The sequence below is a fragment of the Camarhynchus parvulus genome, chromosome 5 (assembly GCF_901933205.1).
Source record: "Camarhynchus parvulus chromosome 5, STF_HiC, whole genome shotgun sequence".
In the NCBI taxonomy this organism is placed as follows: domain Eukaryota; kingdom Metazoa; phylum Chordata; class Aves; order Passeriformes; family Thraupidae; genus Camarhynchus; species Camarhynchus parvulus.
In genome coordinates this window covers 25,859,846-25,882,708 of record NC_044575.1, presented here as the reverse complement: position 1 = coordinate 25,882,708, position 22,863 = coordinate 25,859,846, and the positions used below count along the sequence as shown (strand labels likewise).

Here is a 22,863-nt window from a genome sequence, read left to right as displayed (position 1 = left end):
ACCCTTTAAATTTAAATGATTGGCAGCACCTCAATCATCTGCAGAAAATTGTGAAATTGATCTGCTTTTGGTGTTAGTTAAAGAGCACTAAGATGTAGTAGTATATGTAGACTTTCTTTAGCAGTTCCTTGACACACCTCTGTTTTGAGTGACACAGGTTATAGCAAAGTCCAAGGACAACTAGGATATGTTAATGAGTACAGTATTAAATGGCAGCAGATTTAATGGAAAATAATTAAATAGTACAGGAAAGTTCCAGGGAGCTGTTTGATATCTTAGGGCATGGTATCATGACTATAAAAAATAATTAGCTCAAATATGTCCACTGTTCTAAACAGGCCTCTCTTCCATACCTGACCAAAACTGTTGAAAATGCTGTGCTGCAGGGTAATGGTGCATGTCATTTTGTTAAATGCACTGTTCAGTTGCTCTTTCATCTTGTTGAGAAGCATTTCGTTGCTGGCATCTACCTTATGTTATCTCTTCTCAGTAATGGCCTCTCTCAGTGCTGAACAGTACATTACAGAGGGATACGATTAGCTGAGGATTACATGTGTACACCTAAACAAGGAACAGAGTATTTATTTTTCCTCTTGAAATATTTTTCATTTTCCTCAGAGCTTTTTGAAAAACGTGTTAATAAGTTTCTGTGTAATAGTTCACTGAGGCTTTTACACATTGATATTCTTCAAAGGGGACTTTTTCTAAGTTGTCTCTTAAAGTGAATACACAATTAGCTTGCAACATAATTGTTTGGAACAAGATAGTGACAAAAAGTTACTTTTCCTCCTCAACTTCATGGAAGCTATGTGTGATGTATCTGACACCTCTGCACCAATGCTACAAAGCAAAGAGTTGTATGTGCTGAAATTTGACATTATTCCTAGGATCAAATGTCTGTAACTGGGCAATCCCAAAATAATTTTTTTAATTAGTTTCTTCATTGTTTGTTTAACAAAGGCATAAAGTAGTGAGAAGAAGCACTGAACACATAGAATTGTACAATGGTTTGGGTTGAAAGGGACCTTAAAGATCACCTGGTTCCCAGTCCCTTGCCTAGACCAGGTTGCTCAAGGCGTCCCCAACCTGGCCTTGAATACTTCCAGTGATGGGGCATCTGCAGCCTCTCTGGACAACCAGTTCCAGTGCTTCACCACCCTCTGAGAAAAGAATTTGTTCCTAACAAAGCAAAACTATGTCAAATTTTTCATTGTTACCAACTTTCTGCAGATATAGGACAGGTATTTTAACCATGTATTTTGAAAGCAGCCTTCTTAACAGCCTTTCTACTTCTCTTCAGCACTTCATGTGAAGATGCAACAGCTGGGATTGTAAAGCATTAAAAATACGCAGTACATTTGTACTGAATTCTCTATAAATTGGCAGAAAGGCATAGAATGAGCAAGAAATCATAAACAAAAAAATTAAAAAAATTTAATGTGCACATCTTTGTATTTATTTGAATAATGTTGATTTATAAGCAGTATGCATGAGTTGAAAAAATTATGACAGTCATTTGAGGTTCCATTTCTGAATTAGTAATGCTTTTATAGGGAAGAGATAGGAGTTAGTTTGGTAAGGTTGATGGAGACACTATTTTCAATAGAGAGATTAAAGTAATTGTTAGACTGTTGGGTTTCAAGGGTTTTTAAAGTAATGCATAGCTGTAATAACACCTACCAGTGACAGGCCTGTACAGCTGTAATGATACAGCAGTGTTACACCTGCCAGTGTAACATTAATTACTGTGTGCTAAAACGTCATGCAAGGACATAGAAGGAGATGAGTAAGGGCACAAGCTTATAGTGTATATATAGTAGCTATATATGTATATACAGTGTATATATAGTAGTATATATAAGTAGCATTTTCAGCATCCACTGAGCGTGATCCTTGCAAGTTTGGTTGTATTACTGACAACTTAATGAAGTAAATCAGTGTTACTGAGACAGACACCTGGTGTCTTGTGTGTGGTAATACAAGGTGAAAAATGCAGGTGGTGAATTAATGCAAAAGATGAAAAAAGAGCATTATCAATCGACTTGGTGACAAAAGCTGAATGGATATACGAATTTGATGTCATGTGACATTGTTTTGTAACACCTCAGTGGAATAATCTTGGAATTAAATAGTTAAACAAAAAACTTCAGGAAAACGAGTGTGGTTATATTTGAGAGGAAGATTCTTTATGACCTGGAGTTTGGAGTTTTGGGGTGAAAAATAAAACCAAATACATGATATCCTGCCTGAAGAAACAGTTTGATTAATAGCTGAGATATGAAAAATTACGATGAGAGAATACTTTGTTAGGGTATATTGTTTATTTTTTTTCTCCTTTTCTGTTGTGTGCAGAGCACTGGTATCATATCCAAACAATCATTAAACAATTTAACTATAGAAATTTAAATTTGCCATTCTGAAAGGTGCTTATAGCTGTTCTATATTCTGATTCAGCAGTTCCTTTATTTTCTGTATAGCTAATAGCTGCTCAGGGGAATGGGCTGTAACAGCCTTATAAAAAACCAAAGAAATAATTTTTCTAGTGATATTTGATCTTAGTTTTGAAAGAAATTATTCTATTAATCATGAAACCTGCAGTTTTTCTATTCTTTTGTGCACTGCTTCCCTTATGCCCTCCAACTTTCTTAGTATTTTCAGCTTCATACTAGAGTTACCTTTCTGATCAGTACCTAGTTGCACCTTTGGGACTAGGCTTGTATTTACATGCCATCTAAAACTAATGCTGGTTGACCAGCTGATTGGTGTCTCTTAAGATGGATGTGAGCCATTTTAATTGAATTTTAACTGTCTGTCTCTGTGTCAGTGTACTAATTTGGGTTCTGTCTTTAATCACCAATTTTCATTAAATTTGCAGGAACTGAAAGTCTTTGAGAGCTGTCCTATTTGTTTGAAATTAAAAGCTATTGTGGTGGAAAGGCAGATGGTTTGGTCAAGTAAAATTTGTTTTCTGGTGAAAATAGAAGCAAATGAAAATCAAACCAGAAACTCTGGTTTCCAGTTCTTTCTGAGTTGTGGGCTAAATTCTCTGCTGAGTTATGAAAAAATACTTTGAATCATTTAAAAGGAAGAAAATGTGTTATTTTATTGTTATGGTCTACTCTCAGCTGGCTACCAAGTACCACAAAGCTTCTTGCTCATTTCCCCCACCCGCCTCCTGCCCCTGTGGGATAGGGAAGAGAGTTGGAAAGAAGGTACATGTATGTACATTAGCTTCCTTGAGACTTTTTGCTTTCCATCCATAGCTGAAATAAGCCTACTACTCAAACAGTCTACTTCTGGATTTATGAAACTCTTTAATATATGATATTATCATTATAAATAATAAATTTTATATGTACAAAACATAAAAAATAACTACAAAACATAAAAAAATAAGGTCTCCAATCTTCTAAGTGCAGAACAACTGTAAAATTTTTACTTACAGAGATAAATAAAACAATATTCTGCTCTGTGGGGAAATTATTTGCCAGTGCATAGCTGGTTTATATAGTCTTCTTCTTACAGTAATCTCTGCTTCAGCTCCTGGAATAAAAGAAAGAAGAAAGATTCCAGGGAGCAAAGCAAACATACATGTGGCAGACTTATCCTGTGTGATTTTTCACTGCAGTAAGTTTAGGTTTGTGACAGACATTAGTAGGTTGTTACCCTCTTCAGCCCACCAGACTTTTTGTCTGCTCATAAATCAGCTTTGGAGTGACTGTAGTCTTTAGCTCATGCATCATTTTGGCTGAGTACTCCAGACTGAAAACTGAGTAGCTCAGGAGATGTTTTGTGTATCAAATACTGCTGTCTTAGAGATGGCATTGCTCTTTATAGCACATGCAGTAGGAGATAAATTTTCATTTGTCACATATCTATTAGAACTCACAATAATGAAATTTAATTCTATTGTTAGTTGTTAACTTACCTCAATACTCAGCTTCTGCTGGAACTAGGTAGCATAGGATCAGACAGCTGCAGTGAGTTTCTGGAAATCACAGCATTTGTTTAGGTATATCTGAGGCCAAGTAATGTGTCATACCAACAACTAGCAGGAGATGGGTTGATGAAAAGTTCTAAGTGCATGTACTCAGTTATTAGTTTCTGATGTGGATTTTAAGATAGAGCTGAAAGTGTGGGTTTGAAGAGCTTATATACAGTGAAAATCAATTAAGAACTATAATATATTGTAATGGCAATTGTATTTCAGCTGCTTGATCTTTCCTTACTCAAGTGATCCCTGAAATTTTCACTTGTTCTAAACTGGTGCTAACATGTGCTAGGCATTACATTAGACTGCAAAGTCGATATGTTCAAAAAGGGGAGGATTGGAATATGAATTGTTGAAGCTATGAAAAAAGGTTTCAAAGAATTGAAACTGTATGTGGTTCCAATCATGGAAATAGATTTCTGGTGGAATTTGAACTAAGAAATTATCTTTTCCGAGGGAAAAGATAAAAAAGGAGAATTCTACCTTTAGCAAAGGAAAATAGGGATAATGTAGGTGGCTGCTTCTGTACCCAACCCTTATGGCTTTTGAACCCTACTCTAGAGGCAGCACTGCTGACTTCTCAGTGCAAAAGATAGACACTTGGGAATACTCAGTCATGGCCTGATTGATTGCGAGAACCATGGTGTGTCTCAGATAAAATGTAAAGAACCAGTATTGATTTTTTTTTCATGTTGATTTTCTAGTTTCTGTGACTGCAGTAATAAATTAACTTTTTTGTTCTGTGTAACCTTTCCAATATTGCCTCAAGCAATAAACCCAGAGCATTTATCTAGAGACACTGAACTGAGCTAAGGGGGGTGATTTTCCTCCTCCACAGCCACTCCAAAAAAGCAACATTCATAGGTTTGTAAGCATACCGTCTGCCAGGAGTCTGAAAGCTGTGTGCTTAGTGGAAATAGTTCACTTTGCTAGGAACTGCTAATTTCCTGCATGCAGATTATCTGAGACATTGCCAAGTGTTTCCAGGGCAGCAACGTCTCCAAAGAAAACTGATGTTACATTTTAAAAGTACCTTTATAAGTAGAAAAATTCATTGTAGTCTCTGGATCTGCTTAATTCATCTGCATGTATCTTCAAAATATTTTTTAACTTAAATTTTAAGGATTTATTATTTTTCTTTGGCTACATGAAATGTTGTGAGATGCATGAAAATTTCTGAAACGGTTTCAGAAGTTATGCAAACGCTCAGAAGTCTGTAAGTTCTGTTCTGAATTGGGCAAACTTGATTTGACCTACAGAACATCACTCATGTCAAGAGAGACATGATAGAATTATTTTATTATTGTTGTGTGGCATTGTAATACTGCTATTGAATAGCGACCAGCTGCATTACTAAAGGTATTTTATTGCTTCTTGAAATAGAATGGAGTGACATATGCTTTTACTTCTGATTATAGAAATGATACTTTAAGGCAAGGGACAGTGAAAAGTTTTAGATGCCCTTACTGGAATAAAGAATTCAGAATTTACTTCATGATAAGCTCATAGAGAGAAACAGTATTCATTCTTTTTTTTTTTCCTTCCCATGCAGGTGATTCTCAGATAATTGAAATCATGTTAGGGCAGATAAGGATGGCTGTGACTTTAACATTCAAAAACATTTGAATTGGTACACAATGAATTTCCTCATATGGACATTTCTTCCCCAGGACAGAAGTGGAATAGGTCAGATTTTTAGTTTTTGTAAACTGAGTGGGATAATTTAGTTATCATATGAAATTTCTTAGTCTTTTTTTCTTGATTTGTCCAGCAACTGAAGCATATTTGTCTTAGTTATCAAGTAGAAATTGAAGTCGTGATGCTAGAAATGAAAGTGGCATTTCATCCTTGGTTTCGTATTTTCCATTATTATCAGAAGAACAGAAATACTTAACTAAGTAAAACTGAATATAATCCTTCCTTTTTAACATTTATGCCAGAGGCAAAAGACAGCAAACATTTGGTTTCATTTCTGAAACTATATGCTCTTGAGATTTATGGAATTTGTATTTGCAACTATTTTAAAGTTAAGCTCTCAGTGCCCTCCTGAGAAAATACTATTCATTAAACTACATATTTTTTTGAAATTTATCTGTATTTTCATTGTCTTGGTAGTGAAGCTATATTACCTTTAGTTGGATGATTTACCAACCTGCAGAACTACTAAGGAGATTCAGGTGCTTTTTAAAAAAAATTGTTTCTGCTGAAATTTAGCAGTTCCAAAGCATTTTGAGCTATTCTTTTTCTAATTGCATGGTACTGTGAAATTCCTGCAACTACAGTGAAATGTTTCAGGGGTAATGTTCAGTGTGGAATATGATGTAGAATTAAAAATAAGGCAGGCAGACAGTTGAGTCTGTCCTGCTTGAACATGAAATGTGTTCTGAGCACCATTTAAATTGTATGATGACATGCTAAGTCTAAGATCTGTGGAATATCATCTGAGTTCCTCTTCATGTTAAGAACATCCTATAAAATATTCTCTGCCTTAACTAACACTGGTTCAGCTCTCATTGTACTACTCTAGCAGATATTGATTATATGGGCTGTTTAATCCTTTTGTAAAGATGTTGCTGCACAATCTTGCTGGATTCAATCATTAGATTTATTGATGGTAATGGCAGCCCTTGATTTATTTAAATGATACCTCTGTATAGCATTTGTTGGTGGAAATGTTTTATCTTAATAAGGTATCAATTATGTATTGTGGTTGTCTTTTCAATGTATTGTGCAAATTAAAAAAAAAAAATCTTAAGAATTGTCATGAGTCTTGGGAGACCAGACAAATCGCCAATACCTCTCTAAGTACAAGTCAGAGGTGGGGTAGATAATTCAAGCTTCTTATGTTCATTGTTAGAGGAAACAAAAAGAACTATTTATTGGGAAGATAAGACTACATAAAAGAAAGCAAATTTAATAGTCCTGGCAGTTTTGTCTATATATAATGATTAATTGAGGGGGTAGCATGGATTGGATATCTCTCTTAGGCAAAGTAATAATATCACAGTTTGATTTTAAAAAAAATTAAATATCTACCAATTATGACTGTCATAAATTATATAATTCCTTCTGTAATACTTTTATTTGAATAAAAGAAGGATGGGAAAATACATTCTCTGATTATAAAACATCAATTGACTTAAGATCACAAGATATCTAGAGTATCAGAGAAGGAATGCTGCTTTTCAGAAACTGAAAGAAATAAATATTTTAAATTGGTGTCTCTAATGCAGCCTTTGCTATTTATTGGTCAGCCAGTTAGTGCCCACTTGAATTTCCACTGAGAACTTGTAGCAGCGCAGTAAACCAAAATAAAATTTCAAACAAGATATGTTGTGGCTCTGTACTCACTTTGTAGATGCCAAGTTCAGTAGTCAGAGGGTTTATTTCTGACAATGAATCTCTTTCCTGTTCTCTGGCAGCCACGAGCTGTTGCTGGTTTTCGAGGAACAGTACGATACGCATCAATCAACGCACATAGAAACAGAGTGAGTATCACAATCTGGACCGAAACGATCTCATGCAGCTGGAAGCAGTCAGTAACACAGTTACTATTAATTTCCTTTTTTGTATTCTTATCTGTGCTTTTATTACGTAGAAATTAACAGCTATAGATTTTGTGAAAGGATAATGTAATTTACAGTTGTTGAGGATAAAAAAGTTCTTGTACAAATAATAGTGATTCTAATACTTATCTTTGGTGTTCAATTGTATTGCAAGTTAATAAGTTAAAAAAGTGAAGCTACTGAGTTTTATGAGGTACATAATGCCCAGTATATTGTCTTAACATCATACTCTAAAGAAATCTGAATAAACAGAGATTTGCTGTGTTATTTTAACATGTTCAACTTTTATTGTATTTCTCTCTGTCTTCTGTGGACATTTACTTGTATGTTTCTCCTTAAAATAGCTACTGGATTTAATTAACTTGTTTTGCAGCATAGGTTATATTAAATTTTTTATAATAATTTAAGTTTTGAGCAGTAAAGAACTTATCTTCCCATTTGTTTAGGTATTTGTAATATGCTTTAAAATAATACTTCCTTTTACAGGAAATGGGTCGGCATGATGACCTCTGGTCTCTCTTCTACATGCTGGTGGAATTTGTGGTTGGGCAGCTGCCTTGGAGAAAAATAAAAGATAAGGTAAAGCTGAAGGTGAAACCAGAGCAAAAGGAAGGTTTACTTCTGGATTCCAGGGAAATGCTGTGATAAAGATTCCTCTTAGAATCATTAAATAATTTTAACATTACATTTTCCAGTGTTTTCTAGTGTTAGTTCTTGTGACTAGTGTCATGGTATAAAAAGCAATAAATTCTTACTAAGTGTTCTAGGAAGAAAGGAGGTTATACTTATAGATTGAAATTATTGTAAGGGCAGAAGTAAGTGTATATTTGCCACTTACTTCATTATTCCTTTTACTACTTGAGTACTTTATTTCAGCTATCACACGCTTAAAATGTCTAACTTGTTTTGATTATTTGTGAAATAGGTATTTCTTATTGGCTGGTGAACGAAAGTGGATTGGGTAATATGCAGTAGTGCTTTAATCATATGTCACAGGTGAAATATGCAAAGAAACAATATCTAATCAACCTGTTATTGCTTCTTGCAACCTCTTTTGAAATCATACTGAAACCGGGTTACTCTCTGATGTGGTTTATGTATTGGTAGATAACAGTGTGGTGTATAGGTAGCATCTCCTTTTTGGTTTGGATTTGCGCATCTTACATGACTGAATATACACTAAAAAGTGACTGAGCTTGACATGATGCAACAAGACATTTAAACCTTTAAAACATACATACATAGGAAGGGTTGGAGTGTTTAGTGACAGCTCGTCGTATCAGTCAGCATTCAAACACAGACAACACAAACACAGTAGAAAACTAAATGGCTTTTCATATTGAATTTGAAGTTTGTGCGTTATTTTGCAAGTGTACTGAGGCCAAAACCTATAGAATCTCCTGTCTTGGTATCAGGTGTAGAATGGCCTTTCTCACTACCATTCAGTGTAATGTAGTGGCCTGTCTCTCTGGCTAGTAGTGTATTCAATGGCTGTAACAGAGAACATGAGTATGTTGTAACAGAGAAGGAAGATGTGCCAATGTTTGTTGTTACTTACTCCTAGGAGCAAGTGGGCTCCATTAAAGAAAGGTATGAACACAGACTTATGTTGAAACATCTTCCCCAAGAATTCAGCATTTTTCTGGATCACATTTCTAATCTGGATTACTTCACAAAGCCTGATTACCAGGTAAAGACTTGTACTATTTTGTCTTTCTGTTTTATAAAGAAGAGAATTTTATGTTGTTTCATCTTCAATTTACTTTGATTTCATTGTGTAATCTTGATAGTTATTATGGTTTGTGCACCACAAAGTTAATTTAATGACCATTTAGTGCCACAGAAACTCTGTGGTTCAAACATGTTATTTTTTTACATTTGGGAAGTGTAAGGCTTTCCTTAAAGTTTCTAAGAACAATTGACACCTGTTTTTCAGTCAGTATTCTGTTAGGGTTGGGAGCTATCCTACTATCACAGCCTCTAGTACGCGCTCCGTAAGTTAATTGATCAGATTGTTCTTTCAGGGATTGTCATTCTGGCAGTTTTCCAAAGTCTGGAACTCAGCACCTACAGCTAGAGCACAACATACACTCATGGTGTGTTTTCAAAACTCAGGTATTATGTATCGAGATCACGGAAGACCAGTCATTTTTCTTTGTTTAAGAGAGTATTGCCTGCTGAAATGGGCAGCCTCTGCTCAGTGGTAAGGTGGTATGTGCTGAGAGCATATGCTGTAGAATGTGTCTTAACTCACTCAGTGTTGACCTATGATTAAACAATAAATAAATGTAGAACTTTTTCCCAGTTTGTGGAAAGCAGAGGAGGAGTGCTCAGGAAAAGCAGAGAGGGAAAGACTTGACTTTTTTTCAGCCTCACACACTGTGAGAAGTTGTACTGATCAAACTGCACACCATGGCAAGCTATCCCTGTGTGCCTTCCTTCTGGCTCCCAGAAACATGCATTCCTGCTTCCCACTTGCAGGACCTGTCTGCCTCTGTGCCTTTGTTCAACTCCCTAAATCAGCGAAATCAGAAGGAATGAGTTTCTGTTGGTGTTCAAGTGTAATTGGTTCAACTGAATAAATAAATCTGACTAATTCTGGTATTGTAACTTTAATGAGAGCAACTTCTCTACTTTGCTTGGTAGAACAAAGAAATCAAGATATATAGGAATTGAAATAAGAGCTGAAAATCTCAAGGAATAACTGATTTCCTGTTGTAAGTGGATTTCTCTAAATCTACTGGTATATGATTCTGCATATTTGCAAAACAAATAAATAAAATTTTTGTGAAAAAATTTGAATGTTAAAAAAAAGTATTACAAATACAAAAAATATTCAGTATTGCTGAATAATAAATACGTTGATTTTTTTTCCTCTTCTCCATTACAAATTTCCATGAAATTTATCCTATAGTTTACAATTAAGTGAGGAAAAAATTTTCGATGTTTTGTGTGCCTAGTTATAAAGATGTATCAGATTTTTTTCCTATGGTTATAGACTGCTAAATACATTTTACATTGCAGAATCTGAATGATAAAGCATATAGACAGAAATATTTCTGTAAATCCTTTTCTGTGGTCTGTTTGTATCTAACACAGCACATACACTCAGCAATTAACAAGATACCAGGACAGAGTTTTTCCATGATAGAGCGAGCCCAGTAATTTACAATCCTATTCATGGAACATTTGCAGATGTATAGCTACAGCCTGAGCCTTACAATACAGTCTTGCTCATATGCTTTAGATCAGAACAGGGTGGTTTTATTTAGAGCAGTGAGAACGCTCTTTTAAATTCTGGTCTCTCTTAACTTGTGTTTGCAGTGGTGTTATTCCTACCTTTTATATTCCTTGTATTTCTGGGTGGGCACTGGAACAAGAATGTATGTATATCCCTGCTTTGAAGAGTTTGTAGTCTGAAATGTTTATCACCAGGTCAAGAAGCCGTGTTTGATTTGGCAATATCAGATGTTTATTTTTTTCAGGTATTTGTGCATACAGTGCCTCAGCCTCCTGATATCAATAAGCATTTGAGTTTGCATTTGGCTTATAGCAGAAATTGTTGAAAAGATTTAAAAGAGAATTACTTTAAAAATTACTTCAGAGATAGTACTTAATGTTTAGAGGAGGAGAAGAATTAAACACAGTACATAAGGGACAGAGTGAACTATGGCTTTGTGCTCTTCAGTAGGATTACAGAAATGACTGGGACAGGTGGCACACAGAAAGTTCTTGAGACTAAAAATTACATGGGTGAGACCACTCTATACAAGAGAAATGATCCAAACTTTCCATCTATTTCAAGTTGCCAAAGGGTATGGCAAAGGAGAGTGTGGAAGAATTTTCAGCATCCTGGATTGGAAGAAACCCCAGATTTTTAGCTTCTAGGGAAAAAAAAACCTTAAAAATGCTACAGAGTAAGAGAATAATATGGACACAGACTTCCCATAAGCTACTAGAATGAGACAAAGTTTATTTCACAGAGAGAGGAAAGTGATGCCATTTTTTTCTCTGTCATGGTCACAAATTTACTAAAGGCTTTTTCATAGCATAAAATGGGAATTGAACACTTAGACATTTATATAGTATAAATGTCAGCATTATATGAAGTAAACGATTTATGGTTCTTAATACAGAAAGGTATGAATTAGCAGATCAGTATCCTTTCCTACATCTCATTCATTTCCTAGGTTTCATGGTGTTACCAAATGTAGTATTTTCTCTTCCTGTGCTAGAGAGCCATTGTATGGTATTCTGCAGCAATGTAGTTATGGTTCTCTGTGTATTTCTGTCTTTCTGCTCAAGTCTATGGTGTATCTTTGTCTCATGCCTCTTAAAAACACAGATGTGGGTGGATTTTTTTTCCGTTTCAATAAAATGTAATTTTATATGTTTTGGCCTCAAAATCTTGAAAAAATGAGAAGTGTTTAATAGAAAAAACTCTTTAATGTTGTTTTCAGTATTACAGGAGGATATTTCTTAATTACTTGGTCTCTTAGACAAAATCAAGCTTATTAATTTTTTTCTTTATTTTCAGCTTCTCATGTCTGTGTTTGACAACAGCATGAAAACATTTGGGGTTATTGAAAGTGACCCTTTTGACTGGGAGAAGAGTGGAACTGATGGTTCTCTGACAACAACAACAACTTCAACCACCCCTCAGTTGCACACTCGTCTTACGCCGGCTGCAATTGGGTATGCACCGTGTGGTCTCTTCAGTGGCAGCCACAGAGGGGCTTCCTACCAAAGGGAAATTATCTCCATAATACAGGTTTTTGCTGCAGGAGTTTGAATGCATAGAGGAAGGGAGGTTTAGGAGCATTTGAAGTATTTCCTTTTTTAGGGTTCCAGTTTATACTATCCTGAAAGATCAGCACTGCAGTCCTAAAATTACAGCAATAAAAATAGTACTCCAGGAAATTGCATGTAAATTTGCTCATCCATCCTTTGCTAAATTGTATTTTGTGAAACTAAATAATGTGTCCTGAGTTTAAGTGCCTGGAAATTTAACTGCCTGGAAATAAACCCATTGTTTTCTGTAATCTTGAAATAAAATTCTAGCTGCAATTTCCTTTATGAGTTTGAAAAATGACTGGATCTTTATGAGAAATTTGGAAGTAGATTTTGGTTGTGTTTGAAATAATATTTAATATGTTGTATGAGACATTCTGCAATGAAGTAAATTGGACAAGATGTGATGTTCAATAGTACCCATACTCATCTCAGGGGACTGAAGAATATAAGAGGTGTTTATGGATGAATGGAAGAAGTGTTTATGGGGGCCATTAATTTTTTTGAATAGAAGAATACATAGAGAAGAATCAGGAGAGAAGTTAAGCCTGGACATGATCTGTAGCAAATTTTCTCAGAATTGGCTTCACAAACATTCAAATAAACAACTTCTATGTGATAGTATTTTTTTATTTGCATATTTTGTTATGTACCTAAATTAAATAAATTGTGAAAGCCAGGAAGCTGGAGGTGTTATATTAAATAATTTCCAAGATTTATTTTTCTGCAGAAACGTGATTTTCTTTGTAAGTTTTTGCTTGTTTCTTTCTTTTAAAATAGAAAATAATTTCTGTAAACACATGAGAGTATAAAAATTTTTAATTTTCTGATTTTTTTTTTTAAACTACTTTTGTAGAATTGCCAATGCCACTCCTATCCCAGGAGATTTGCTGCGGGAAAATACAGATGAAGTATTCCCTGATGAACAGCTCAGTGATGGAGAGAATGTTATTCCTGTTGGTGTATCACCAGAGAAAATACCTGGATCCCCTGGACATCAGCGTCCTCAGGAAAAAGATGTTTGGGAAGAAATGGATGCAAACAGAAACAAAATAAAACTGGGGATCTGTAAGGTACTTTCAAATCTGTATTGTGAAGACCATCTTTGAACAGCATCATGTTCTTGTAGTGCACATAAGATATAATTAATAAGGCAGTTGTACTTATACTGATTAGCCAGAATGACCTAAGAAAATGATTTATGGTAGAGATAACACATTTTATATACTGAAAAAAGCAGACAGATTTTTGAGCCTTGTGTCACTTTATCAGGTCTTTATTATTAATAGCTTGCTGATAATTTGAGACTCTGTAGTTTACTCCTATTTGTTTTCTTCACACATGATCTTCATTCCTGCTCACTGAGTGAAATCAAAGCAATTTTCCTGCATCTTGCATGTGTAGAAGCTAGATTCGAAATGTGCAAAAAAAGATTTTAATGTTCTCCAGTCAACAAATCATCAGTGTGAATGGCAGTATCCATTTAATTCACTTGGTGGTTTTGTCTCCATAAGATGTGATACCTTTGTACTGATTCAGAAGTTCATTGGCTGGTCTTTAGAAGAGAATACTGCTTTATTTTCAGAAGTGATTGCTGAGAATTGGTTCCTGTCTTCCTTACTCACAATCACTGTGTTTCATACTTGGACATATATTGCCTCTTTCTTAATATAACAGTATTTTCGACATGAAAACAGATCTGCTACTAAAATGTTCTTTATGTAGGAGGGCTGTCTAGTTTTGAAGCTGTTACTCATTATTTGCTATGAAAACAGATGTATTGTGAGAAAGACCAAGGCATGGTGCCTGCTTTCAAATGTGCTTGTTTGTTTGTTTGTTTTTACCAAAGAGAGAGAAAGGAGATTGTTCTAGTTCAAACAAAGGTACTTTCTGTTACACCTGTAGAAACCAAGGATGATCATGATTTAAATCATGTTCAGTTATTATTCTAAATCATGTTCAGTCATTATTAAGATAGAATGCAGTTGGGTTAAAACATAGGTTAAAGTCACAGAAATATTTAGTAGATTTAGTGTATAACAGTGTTACATGCTCCAGAGAATCAGAAAGACAGCCTGGAAGCTAGCTTCTCTTTAATAAGAGCACTTGACTGTAAAGCAGACCAAAAATGCTACCAAATGCTAGGTTTCAGACTATTACTGAAGAAAATATCAGAGATGGGTTTGAAGTATCAGAGTAAATGTAACTGTATTGCTGTGTCTTTGATACTCCTGTTCTCAGACTTACCCAGAACCAATATATTGCCGGTATTTTGTCTGCTGTATATGTGTGCTGAAGAGTATATCTAAACTCATAACTTAACTATGGCATGAACTTAAGGACCATTCCAAATACAAATTGGCTTTTCACATTCTAAAAACTTTGGGGGTCTTTACCATGTAGTACCTTGTCTTCCTCTTGTTTTGCCACTCCTAGCGAGTTACATTTTTACTTTACATTTTGCACAGGCTGCCACAGAGGAAGAAAACAGCCATGGACCAGGGAATGGAATGCTAAATGCCCCAAGTCTTGGTTCTCCAATTCGAGTTCGCTCAGAGACCACCCAGTTAGACAGAGATGTTCCACTGGTGCGAAAGTTGCGCTCCATTCACAGCTTTGAACTGGAGAAGCGTATGACCTTGGAGTCTAAGCCTGACACTGATAAGTTTCTTGAGACCTGGTAAAGAAATTATGTTATCATTTTGCTAGGATCTTTTAAGGATATGTGATTAGGATACTGTTATCTGTACTGTGTGAAGAGCAGGAATGGAGCTGTTGAGTATGCTTATGCAAGTTACTGCAAAGTATTTTTCATAATATTGCTCAATTAATGGATTCCACTACTTGTTAGCTACTTTAGAAAATGATTACTGCTTGAATACGGTTGAAGTTGGACTCCAACACCTGGGATTTTTTTATTTCAAGACTTAGTGGTTGTAACCCTAGTATTCACTAAGATTTTCTTCGGTGGCATGCTCTTGACAGTCTGTACAAATCATCCTGAATAAGAAAGTTGACATCAGGTGCTCAATAGAGGTAGCATGAGATTAGGCTATATGACATGAGAAGGGAAGTTTACAGGAAGTGGAGTGAAGAAGTTAGAAATCTACCTGCATGCAGCAGGCTTAGTTATGTCCAAACGTTTTACACCAACATAAAAAAATCTTGGTGGAAGACAGAGAACTTAAAATATAATTTGAAGGTAGAGAAGAGACAGATATATGAAAATGGATTCAGTTTGCCTGTGTCTAGAAAGAATAAGGGGAGAGGGACACAGTGAAATCTGACTGAAAGGCAGAGGCTGAGTGGGGACAATAGAAGAGAGCTGGGGTGATGACAGTGGCAAAATCTTCCTGAATACTTCATAGGGGAGCTAGGAATTTGAATTTGTTTCATGAAGCAAATTATGCAAAACATAAGTAAGGAATCAATCAAAGCAATAAATAACATTCTTCTTGAAAGCATATAATAACTGCTGCAGGAGTCATCTGTTTCTTCTGTTCCTCTTTGAGTCTCTGCTTTGTAACAAATTAAGTACACTGGAAATTTGTGGTAACTTCACGTCTGAGTTTTTTTCTCTCACAATTCTCCTTTCTGGTAATTATATTTATAATACAATGTGATGCATTACAACTAAAATTTAAAATGTACATTTCTAAGACCATCCATATTTACTTGACATTATACTTATTTGTCTCAAATTGTGGGTCTTTGAACCATTGTAGGCTGTTCTAGAATATGACAACAAATTTTTATATAAACCTAATTTTCTTCTTCTGAAAACACTCAAATGTAACTTAAATGATTTAATTAATTCTTAACTAATTCAGATATTAACTTCTTTTCTCTAAGTTTGGAGAAGAAGCAGAAAGACTTGAAAGTGGCAGAGACTCCTGTTGCTGCTGTTCCTCCTCTTTCTCAGAAAACATCTCTTCCTGCTCCCGCGACTGCCCGCACGGACCATGTTTGGCACTACGATGAAGAGTATCTTCCAGATGCTTCAAAGCCTGTGTCAGCTAATTCTCCTGACCATGCTGATGGTATTATAAGCAATGGATTTGTAGCTGTTAACCTAAGCTCCTGCAGGCAGGAGGTTGATTCTAAGGAATGGGTGATAATAGATAAGGAACGGGACTTGCAGGACTTCAGGACAAATGAGGCTTTAGGGCACAAAATGAATGGAAGTCCCTCAGATGAAGAGCCAGAGGTACTACAAGTTCTAGAGGAGTCCCTTCCAGAAGAGCAGTCCAAAGAGGGCGGTTGGGCAGGAAACAATGTCCATGCCAAGAATCAAACTTCAGGTGTGGAGTTTGTTCTCGACATGGAATGTCATCCTGCTGCATCTGAACAGCTTACAGATAAACTGGAACTTCTGTCTGGAGCTGCAGGACAGCTTCTTGCAGCTACCCCTACAAGTCCTATGGAAGCTCAAGCAGAAGGAGCACTCACTCCGGTAAGAAAACCTCTTCTTCATTCAGAATTGTAAGAGGAAGTGGTAAAGGGGGTGTAGCAGAAATTCCTAGTTTCAGCAGGTATGGGACTTGATTCTTGAAGGCTGATCTTCCGTATTCTGTTACACAGCTGCTTGCAGTCACCCATGGAAGTGCTAATTGTTCTGCAGGTGTGATCCACAAAACTGGCCACATTTAACAAAGAGTTATCTATCTATATATCTGTGTATCTAAAGAAGCTCCTAATCAGTGAGAGACACACATGCAAACACATGCAAACACATATTTATTATGTTTGCAGTACTTAAACATAAAATTGCAATTGAATATGTAAAATACTGTGCTACAGTGTTTCATGTGCTCCAGGAAAAACATAAGTGGCTGAAATTAAAGAAACAGTTACTTGCTCTCGCGTCTCACTATGATTCCTGCAGTGTTTGCTTCTGGAATTCACTTTGTTTCTTCCTGTTACTTCAGAAATTTCTAATGTTCCCTTATACAAACAACTTGTTGCCTTTTATAAAGTGTTGATGCTTTTCACTTCTAAAATACTTTTGCAACTCCTACTTTACTCCTATATTTTTTGCCAAAACAGATTGCTTTGCTTTTGTCGCATATCCTTGTTTTTCTTTTTCCATCTTCTATGAAGAATTCTCTGTTGCACAGTTTTTGAACATTTAATTTTTTCTCCTGTCACTGTTTCTAAACAGAGACTTCTTTGCCTTTACTTAAGGAGTAAGTGAGATTAATGGTTAAGTGCTAGGAATCACCTCATGGTTTTTTTTCTCCCCTTTTTAAAGTAGATATTGTGACATCTATGATCTAAAGGTCAATTCTTTTAAGTTCCCTTGAGCCAAGAAACCTGGCTATATTTTTTCTTCTTGTATCACCACTTTTTGTGAAAGTTACTGCCAGCTCATTAGAAAAAGAAGCTTGTCACCAACTAGTCATTTATTATCAGGTGTGGAATATCCTTTATAGTGAAAATGAACTACTCAATGTAATTTACTATAGCAGCACAGTAAAATTTCAACTATGCCTAGATTCTCATGGAAAAGGCAAGATCATATTTTTCATAAGACATATTTGGACATCACACTTTAAATTATGTAGTTTATAGAATATTTGTTTTGTGTATTAGAAAATATAGAACTGTGTTAAACCACAGATTTTTGAGATTTAGTTTGAAATATTAGATGCCTGAAAGAATTTTTGATGGTTAGAAACCTTTAAAGGTGAAAAATTATTTTAAATTTTTAAGTTGTTTGGTTTTTGTATTTGAAGGTCAGTTTTAGTAAAACAAACAAGAAAAAGTGGCACTCGGTCCTGTAAAAAATGCTAATTATCAAGTGTCTTTATTTCAAGAGCCCTTAAAAACAGCTTGTAATTTTCTAATAAATGCACTATACAATTGTACACTTTATACAAATGTGGCTCTTTTGGGGGAAATAGCTGTTTTACTTTAAACTAAAAGTAGAGGTGGTGCGAATATTACGTACTGCAGTGCAAAAAATGGACAATATCTTTGTCTGAAAAGAAGAAGCTTCAGAACATGGGAGCAGAAATGGTTGCAAACAAAGTTAATTACTATAAAATGCACTGGAAGAAATACTGGCTAAAGCAGAAACTTGAGTGAAATTATATTTTACTCTGACTTTGCAGGGAGATAAGTAACATTTGTCATTACATCAAAAAAGGGGGAAATTAATATAGTTTGTTATGCTGGAAGGGCAAGTAGTATTGTGAGTGCAAGATGAATGGCAGGAAGAAACTTGGTGTTGCAAAGGTGAATGATGTACAATAGAAAATATAAACTGACCTGAGAATAAAGAAAATAGAAATTACTTAGCCAGTTTAGTAGCTAGGAACAGAGTGTGCCTCTACATTGTGTCTACTCCAACTGTGATGGCAATTTGGGGTAGTGTTCCATCTAACCTCATTAGCCCTTGAAAGCCACACAAAGCCTAAGAGGCTATTTCAGGGTGAGTTTTTCTTTTTGGCCTTCATTGATGTATTCCACTTCATAAAGGATACTTTAATATTCTCTATGATGGGTACTAGAACCTAGTTCTTATAGGTGAGTGTTCTTGTCACTTCACTGGGAGCAAGTGCGTGTATATGCCTCTTCTTCCTGCCATTCTCTCTGTTCAAAGGTCCTGGTGACCTCAGGGAGCTGTTTGGTAGAATCCTTTTCTTTCTTTCTCAGAGTACTTACCCTGAAACTGTTTTTTCAATGTGGTCCTTGGTAGTGCATAAGATGTTCTTGTTCTTTAGTATTTTTTTCTAGGTAGCACCTTCCTGGCAATAAAAATAATAGGCAAAGGTCATACTTTACTTTTCTGCTGATTTAATTCTATTGCACCAGTTACTAATAGTAGGCTTGGATCCAAGAATGTTAATTTTAGGACTATAAATCAAATGTGTGTTACTAAAAGGGGTTAAAATAGATGTTGAAATTGTAGTAGTTTAGAAACTTATAATTACTGAAATAGTCACTCATTTCAGACAGCTTGAAACTCTAGGAGATGCCAGCATTCATGATCATCATGCTTATGAATATACCTCCCATATGGGTATATATATTCTACTGACCTGCTTCACTGTCACTTAGAAGAAAGTATGGTTTTGCTTTTTGGGCTTATTTTGATAGGTTTGTTAAATACGCAAGCAATTACTTCAGTGGTGAATGCATAAAATAGTTTTTTCTATCATAAGTCAAGTCTTTTTTTGAATATTTCCTTTTTACTTTGGTGATTCTTCTTTGTTCTTCATTTCTTTCAGAGCTTTATTGCTCACTGTTTTAATAACTACTAGTATGGATGTTTCTGTATGAGAAACTAATATTTCATACACTCACACACAGTTTTAGTTTCTTCTGGAGGAAAGAAATTTCTGGTCTACAGTCCTTCCATTTGTAGATAAATATTCTTCCTGAAATTGTTTGTGTATGTGGACTTCCTGCAATTGTTGATAATATCACTTCTCACCTGTTATACACAGCACCAGAATTCTATTAAAAATGTAAAGTTGCACCAGTTAAGAAAGGAGACTTGAACTACAAAAAATAAGAGAGAAAAATGTGTAAGTTATTGGCTTGGGGATGAGAAGGTCTCAGGCATAAAGAATCACATCAAATTATGCTGTCTATTATGAAAAAAGGCCTGCAGGTAAGAGAGGCATTTTTTATGTTATCAGTCTTGGCCTTCCAGTTGCAATACAGATTCTATGTGCTACCAGCAAAGACCAGTTTAATCTGGCTTAGTTATGGGCACATGATCACATACACGTTGAATACTCAGAGTGTGCTAAGGGTATACATGCTGAGTTTATGCTTTACTAATAACTTTATGTTAGCTTTGGCTGCAGGACAGACAGTGTGTGATTTGCTGTAATATCTACTGGTATGAAGGTAATTTGTCAAGAGAATTTGAGCTGATCTACACTAATAGTGAATTTATACTGGAGCAGCACTTTGCATCATACAGCTCTAGTTTTCTTTTCCTACACCTGGTACTAACAGGCTAGAGCTGGACTTTGTGTGTTATGGATCCACAGCCTCATTAATTTTCTGTGTGTATTGAATTGCAAAGAACTCCATACAGTGCTTGCACAAAACCTTGCAACATATATTTATCAAACAGATATTTCAGTAAATAAGAAATAATGGATTTGAAGTAATTAAACATGTAACAGCTCTTTCCATCTTCATTTTCGGTTTAAATTAAACAACAGTTTGCTTTGATCCCGCTTGGCTGACAACACAAATTTATGTAGAGGTATATATATATGTGTGTGTGTGTGTTATAAAAGAGGGTTTACTGTGTGAATCTATTTATTTTTGTTATTTAGAAATATTGCTGAAATGGAAATTTTGTATGTCAAGGTTGTATTTTATCAAAAGCTTGCTCTTAAATATCTATTTATTTCTGAGTTGTAAGTAATTAAATTTTCATGCATCTTGTCTCCTCATTTGCTGCTTTTATGAGACACTGGAAATACTTTTTTTTCCAGTTGCAAGTCAGCTATGCATTGTGGGAACTGAAGCTTTAGTATTGACACAATTAAAAGATACTTTTTTCATAGAAACAGAAATGCTTGCTAGATGCGCTTGCTCTCCAAAGGATATAGGTTAGAATTGCAGTGGTATGAAACAAAAAGTCAGCTTCATGAAGTATGAAGCTTGCAGAAAATTTCCTTATCTCTACTCTTCATGGTTTTCTTTAACTGTAATTGGAACAAAGAATTGCAAACTATGTATAGCAATCTCATTTACAGGTATTTAAGTGTGTCACCATCAGATATTTATTCAATACTGGAAAAGGTCTTGCAAAAAAGCAGTGGATTTTAGCTTTGTGTATCAAAGCTATAGGTTTATTAGAATCATCAATAAGCAATTTAAAAATGTACTTTGTCTAAAATTAATAGTTTGGAAGAGTTTACAGTTCCTATTCTTTTTTCTTACCTCTTATCTAAATGCTTTAATTAATGTAGTTCAAGATGAAGCAGTTGTTCCTTGATTCTCCAGGCCAGTGAATCCTCCTAGTTTGGTCCCATATTTGGGAAATTTTGTCAGAATTGTTTAGTATTAACCTTACTGATTAATCCTGTCAGGCGTAGTTCTTAATGTATGCTACTATTGGCACAACTGTAAAGCCTCCAAAGGGTGTATATGCTATAAAGGTAGTAATCTCAGAGACAGATATGATGTTGTGCAGATGTGCTAAGTGTTTGAAAGGATCAGCCAGTGATCAACTAGCCAGTTATCAACTGATGTACACAATGTCCTTGAAACAGACTCTGTTAGTTTATTAAATTTAAAGCCCTACAAGCCCTAGATTGTTACTGACCAGTTATTATAGTTGCAGAGGTTGGACTTAAAGAATCTGATTTTATTTTCCAACCTAAATGATTCTATGATTCTAAGACTGAGTGAATGAAGAGTCCAGCTAGGGAAATGATAATTACTCTTGATTTTGATACTGGATTTTTGAAAATGGATGGTGGAAAATGTGAAGATTAGACTTAAGACACCTCTTAAATTATGACCTTTCAGCCTCCTAGGGAGTTGTGAATATGGTTTTTGAGGGAATGCATATAGGCGAGACATAAACAAGGATTATTAAAATACATTCAACCTTATTTTCTTCCCCGCCATGTTGTTCTCACAGCTCAACTCATGTCATATGCTGCATTTCTCCACTCCAAGAATTTCAAGTCCCATCCTCCGCACCATGAGCCCTATAGCCTATCTATCCATCCACTCGGACCCTCTGAGGGAGGCTGCTCTACCCAGGAGTCAGTCAGCTGAGAGCCACTCCTCCTCCTGCCGCTCAACTGGCCGTAGGCAGCTTCCTGTCATTCCCTGTGGCAGCAAGCTCCCCCCTGTCATTCGCATCTCAAAAGCACAACCTGAGCAGGTGAATAAGCCTTGACTTCATAGAAGTGACTGCGTTGTAGCAGTCATCTGTAACGTTTAACGTTTTCAGTTGCTCTGCACAGTCTGGTGGTAGGCATATGCTAGTCATACTGCTATACACAGCATCCTAAAAATGTTTTGAAAAATCAAGTTGGGGAATAAGAATGGATCTTTTCCAGGAATAGAGTTGGGAATATTCTGTGAGGAAGATAATACTGTCCCAATTATAAGAGGGGAATATTTAAGGAGCTGTTATTCAGGTTAAGATCTGGAGCACAAAGCATCTTTGGATGTTCTAGAAGACAGATTCACTTCCTCAGAGATTTTCTTTTGAAAAAAGATAGGATTATAAAATCTAGAAAAAAAATTTTTTTCCTTAATTTAAAGCTAAGAATAATGGATTCCTATAATCACAGTACTAGCTGAATTTCAAACTGGGAGCACATATTAAAATTTTGACTGTCCTAAATGATTTTAATGTGACAAAAAGGGGTCTAGAAATAGTCAGATTATTTCTTTGGAAATTAGCAAATAATAAAATTTTCCCTTGCTTACAGTATATAAAATAAAGATGGCAATTATCAGGGGTCACAGGTAATGAAAATGCCACTAAAGAACAGGGACTTTTTGTCATTTTGTATTATCCAG

At 35.4% G+C, this 22,863-nt stretch overlaps 1 protein-coding gene across 4 annotated transcripts in view; it reads left to right on the top strand.

Moving 5' to 3' along the window:
- Positions 1–22,863, top strand: part of TTBK2 (tau tubulin kinase 2) — an 81,160-nt gene that overhangs the window by 39,257 nt on the left and 19,040 nt on the right. For 3 of the 4 annotated variants that reach the window (XM_030948794.1, XM_030948793.1, XM_030948792.1), the window contains 8 exons: positions 7,414–7,479; positions 8,044–8,136; positions 9,122–9,247; positions 12,095–12,252; positions 13,205–13,421; positions 14,817–15,028; positions 16,201–16,801; positions 21,968–22,216. In XM_030948794.1, coding sequence (XP_030804654.1) covers positions 7,414–7,479; positions 8,044–8,136; positions 9,122–9,247; positions 12,095–12,252; positions 13,205–13,421; positions 14,817–15,028; positions 16,201–16,801; positions 21,968–22,216 — 1,722 coding nt within the window. The remainder of the gene's footprint in view (positions 1–7,413; positions 7,480–8,043; positions 8,137–9,121; positions 9,248–12,094; positions 12,253–13,204; positions 13,422–14,816; positions 15,029–16,200; positions 16,802–21,967; positions 22,217–22,863) is intronic. The other variant, XM_030948795.1, reaches the window with a different exon arrangement.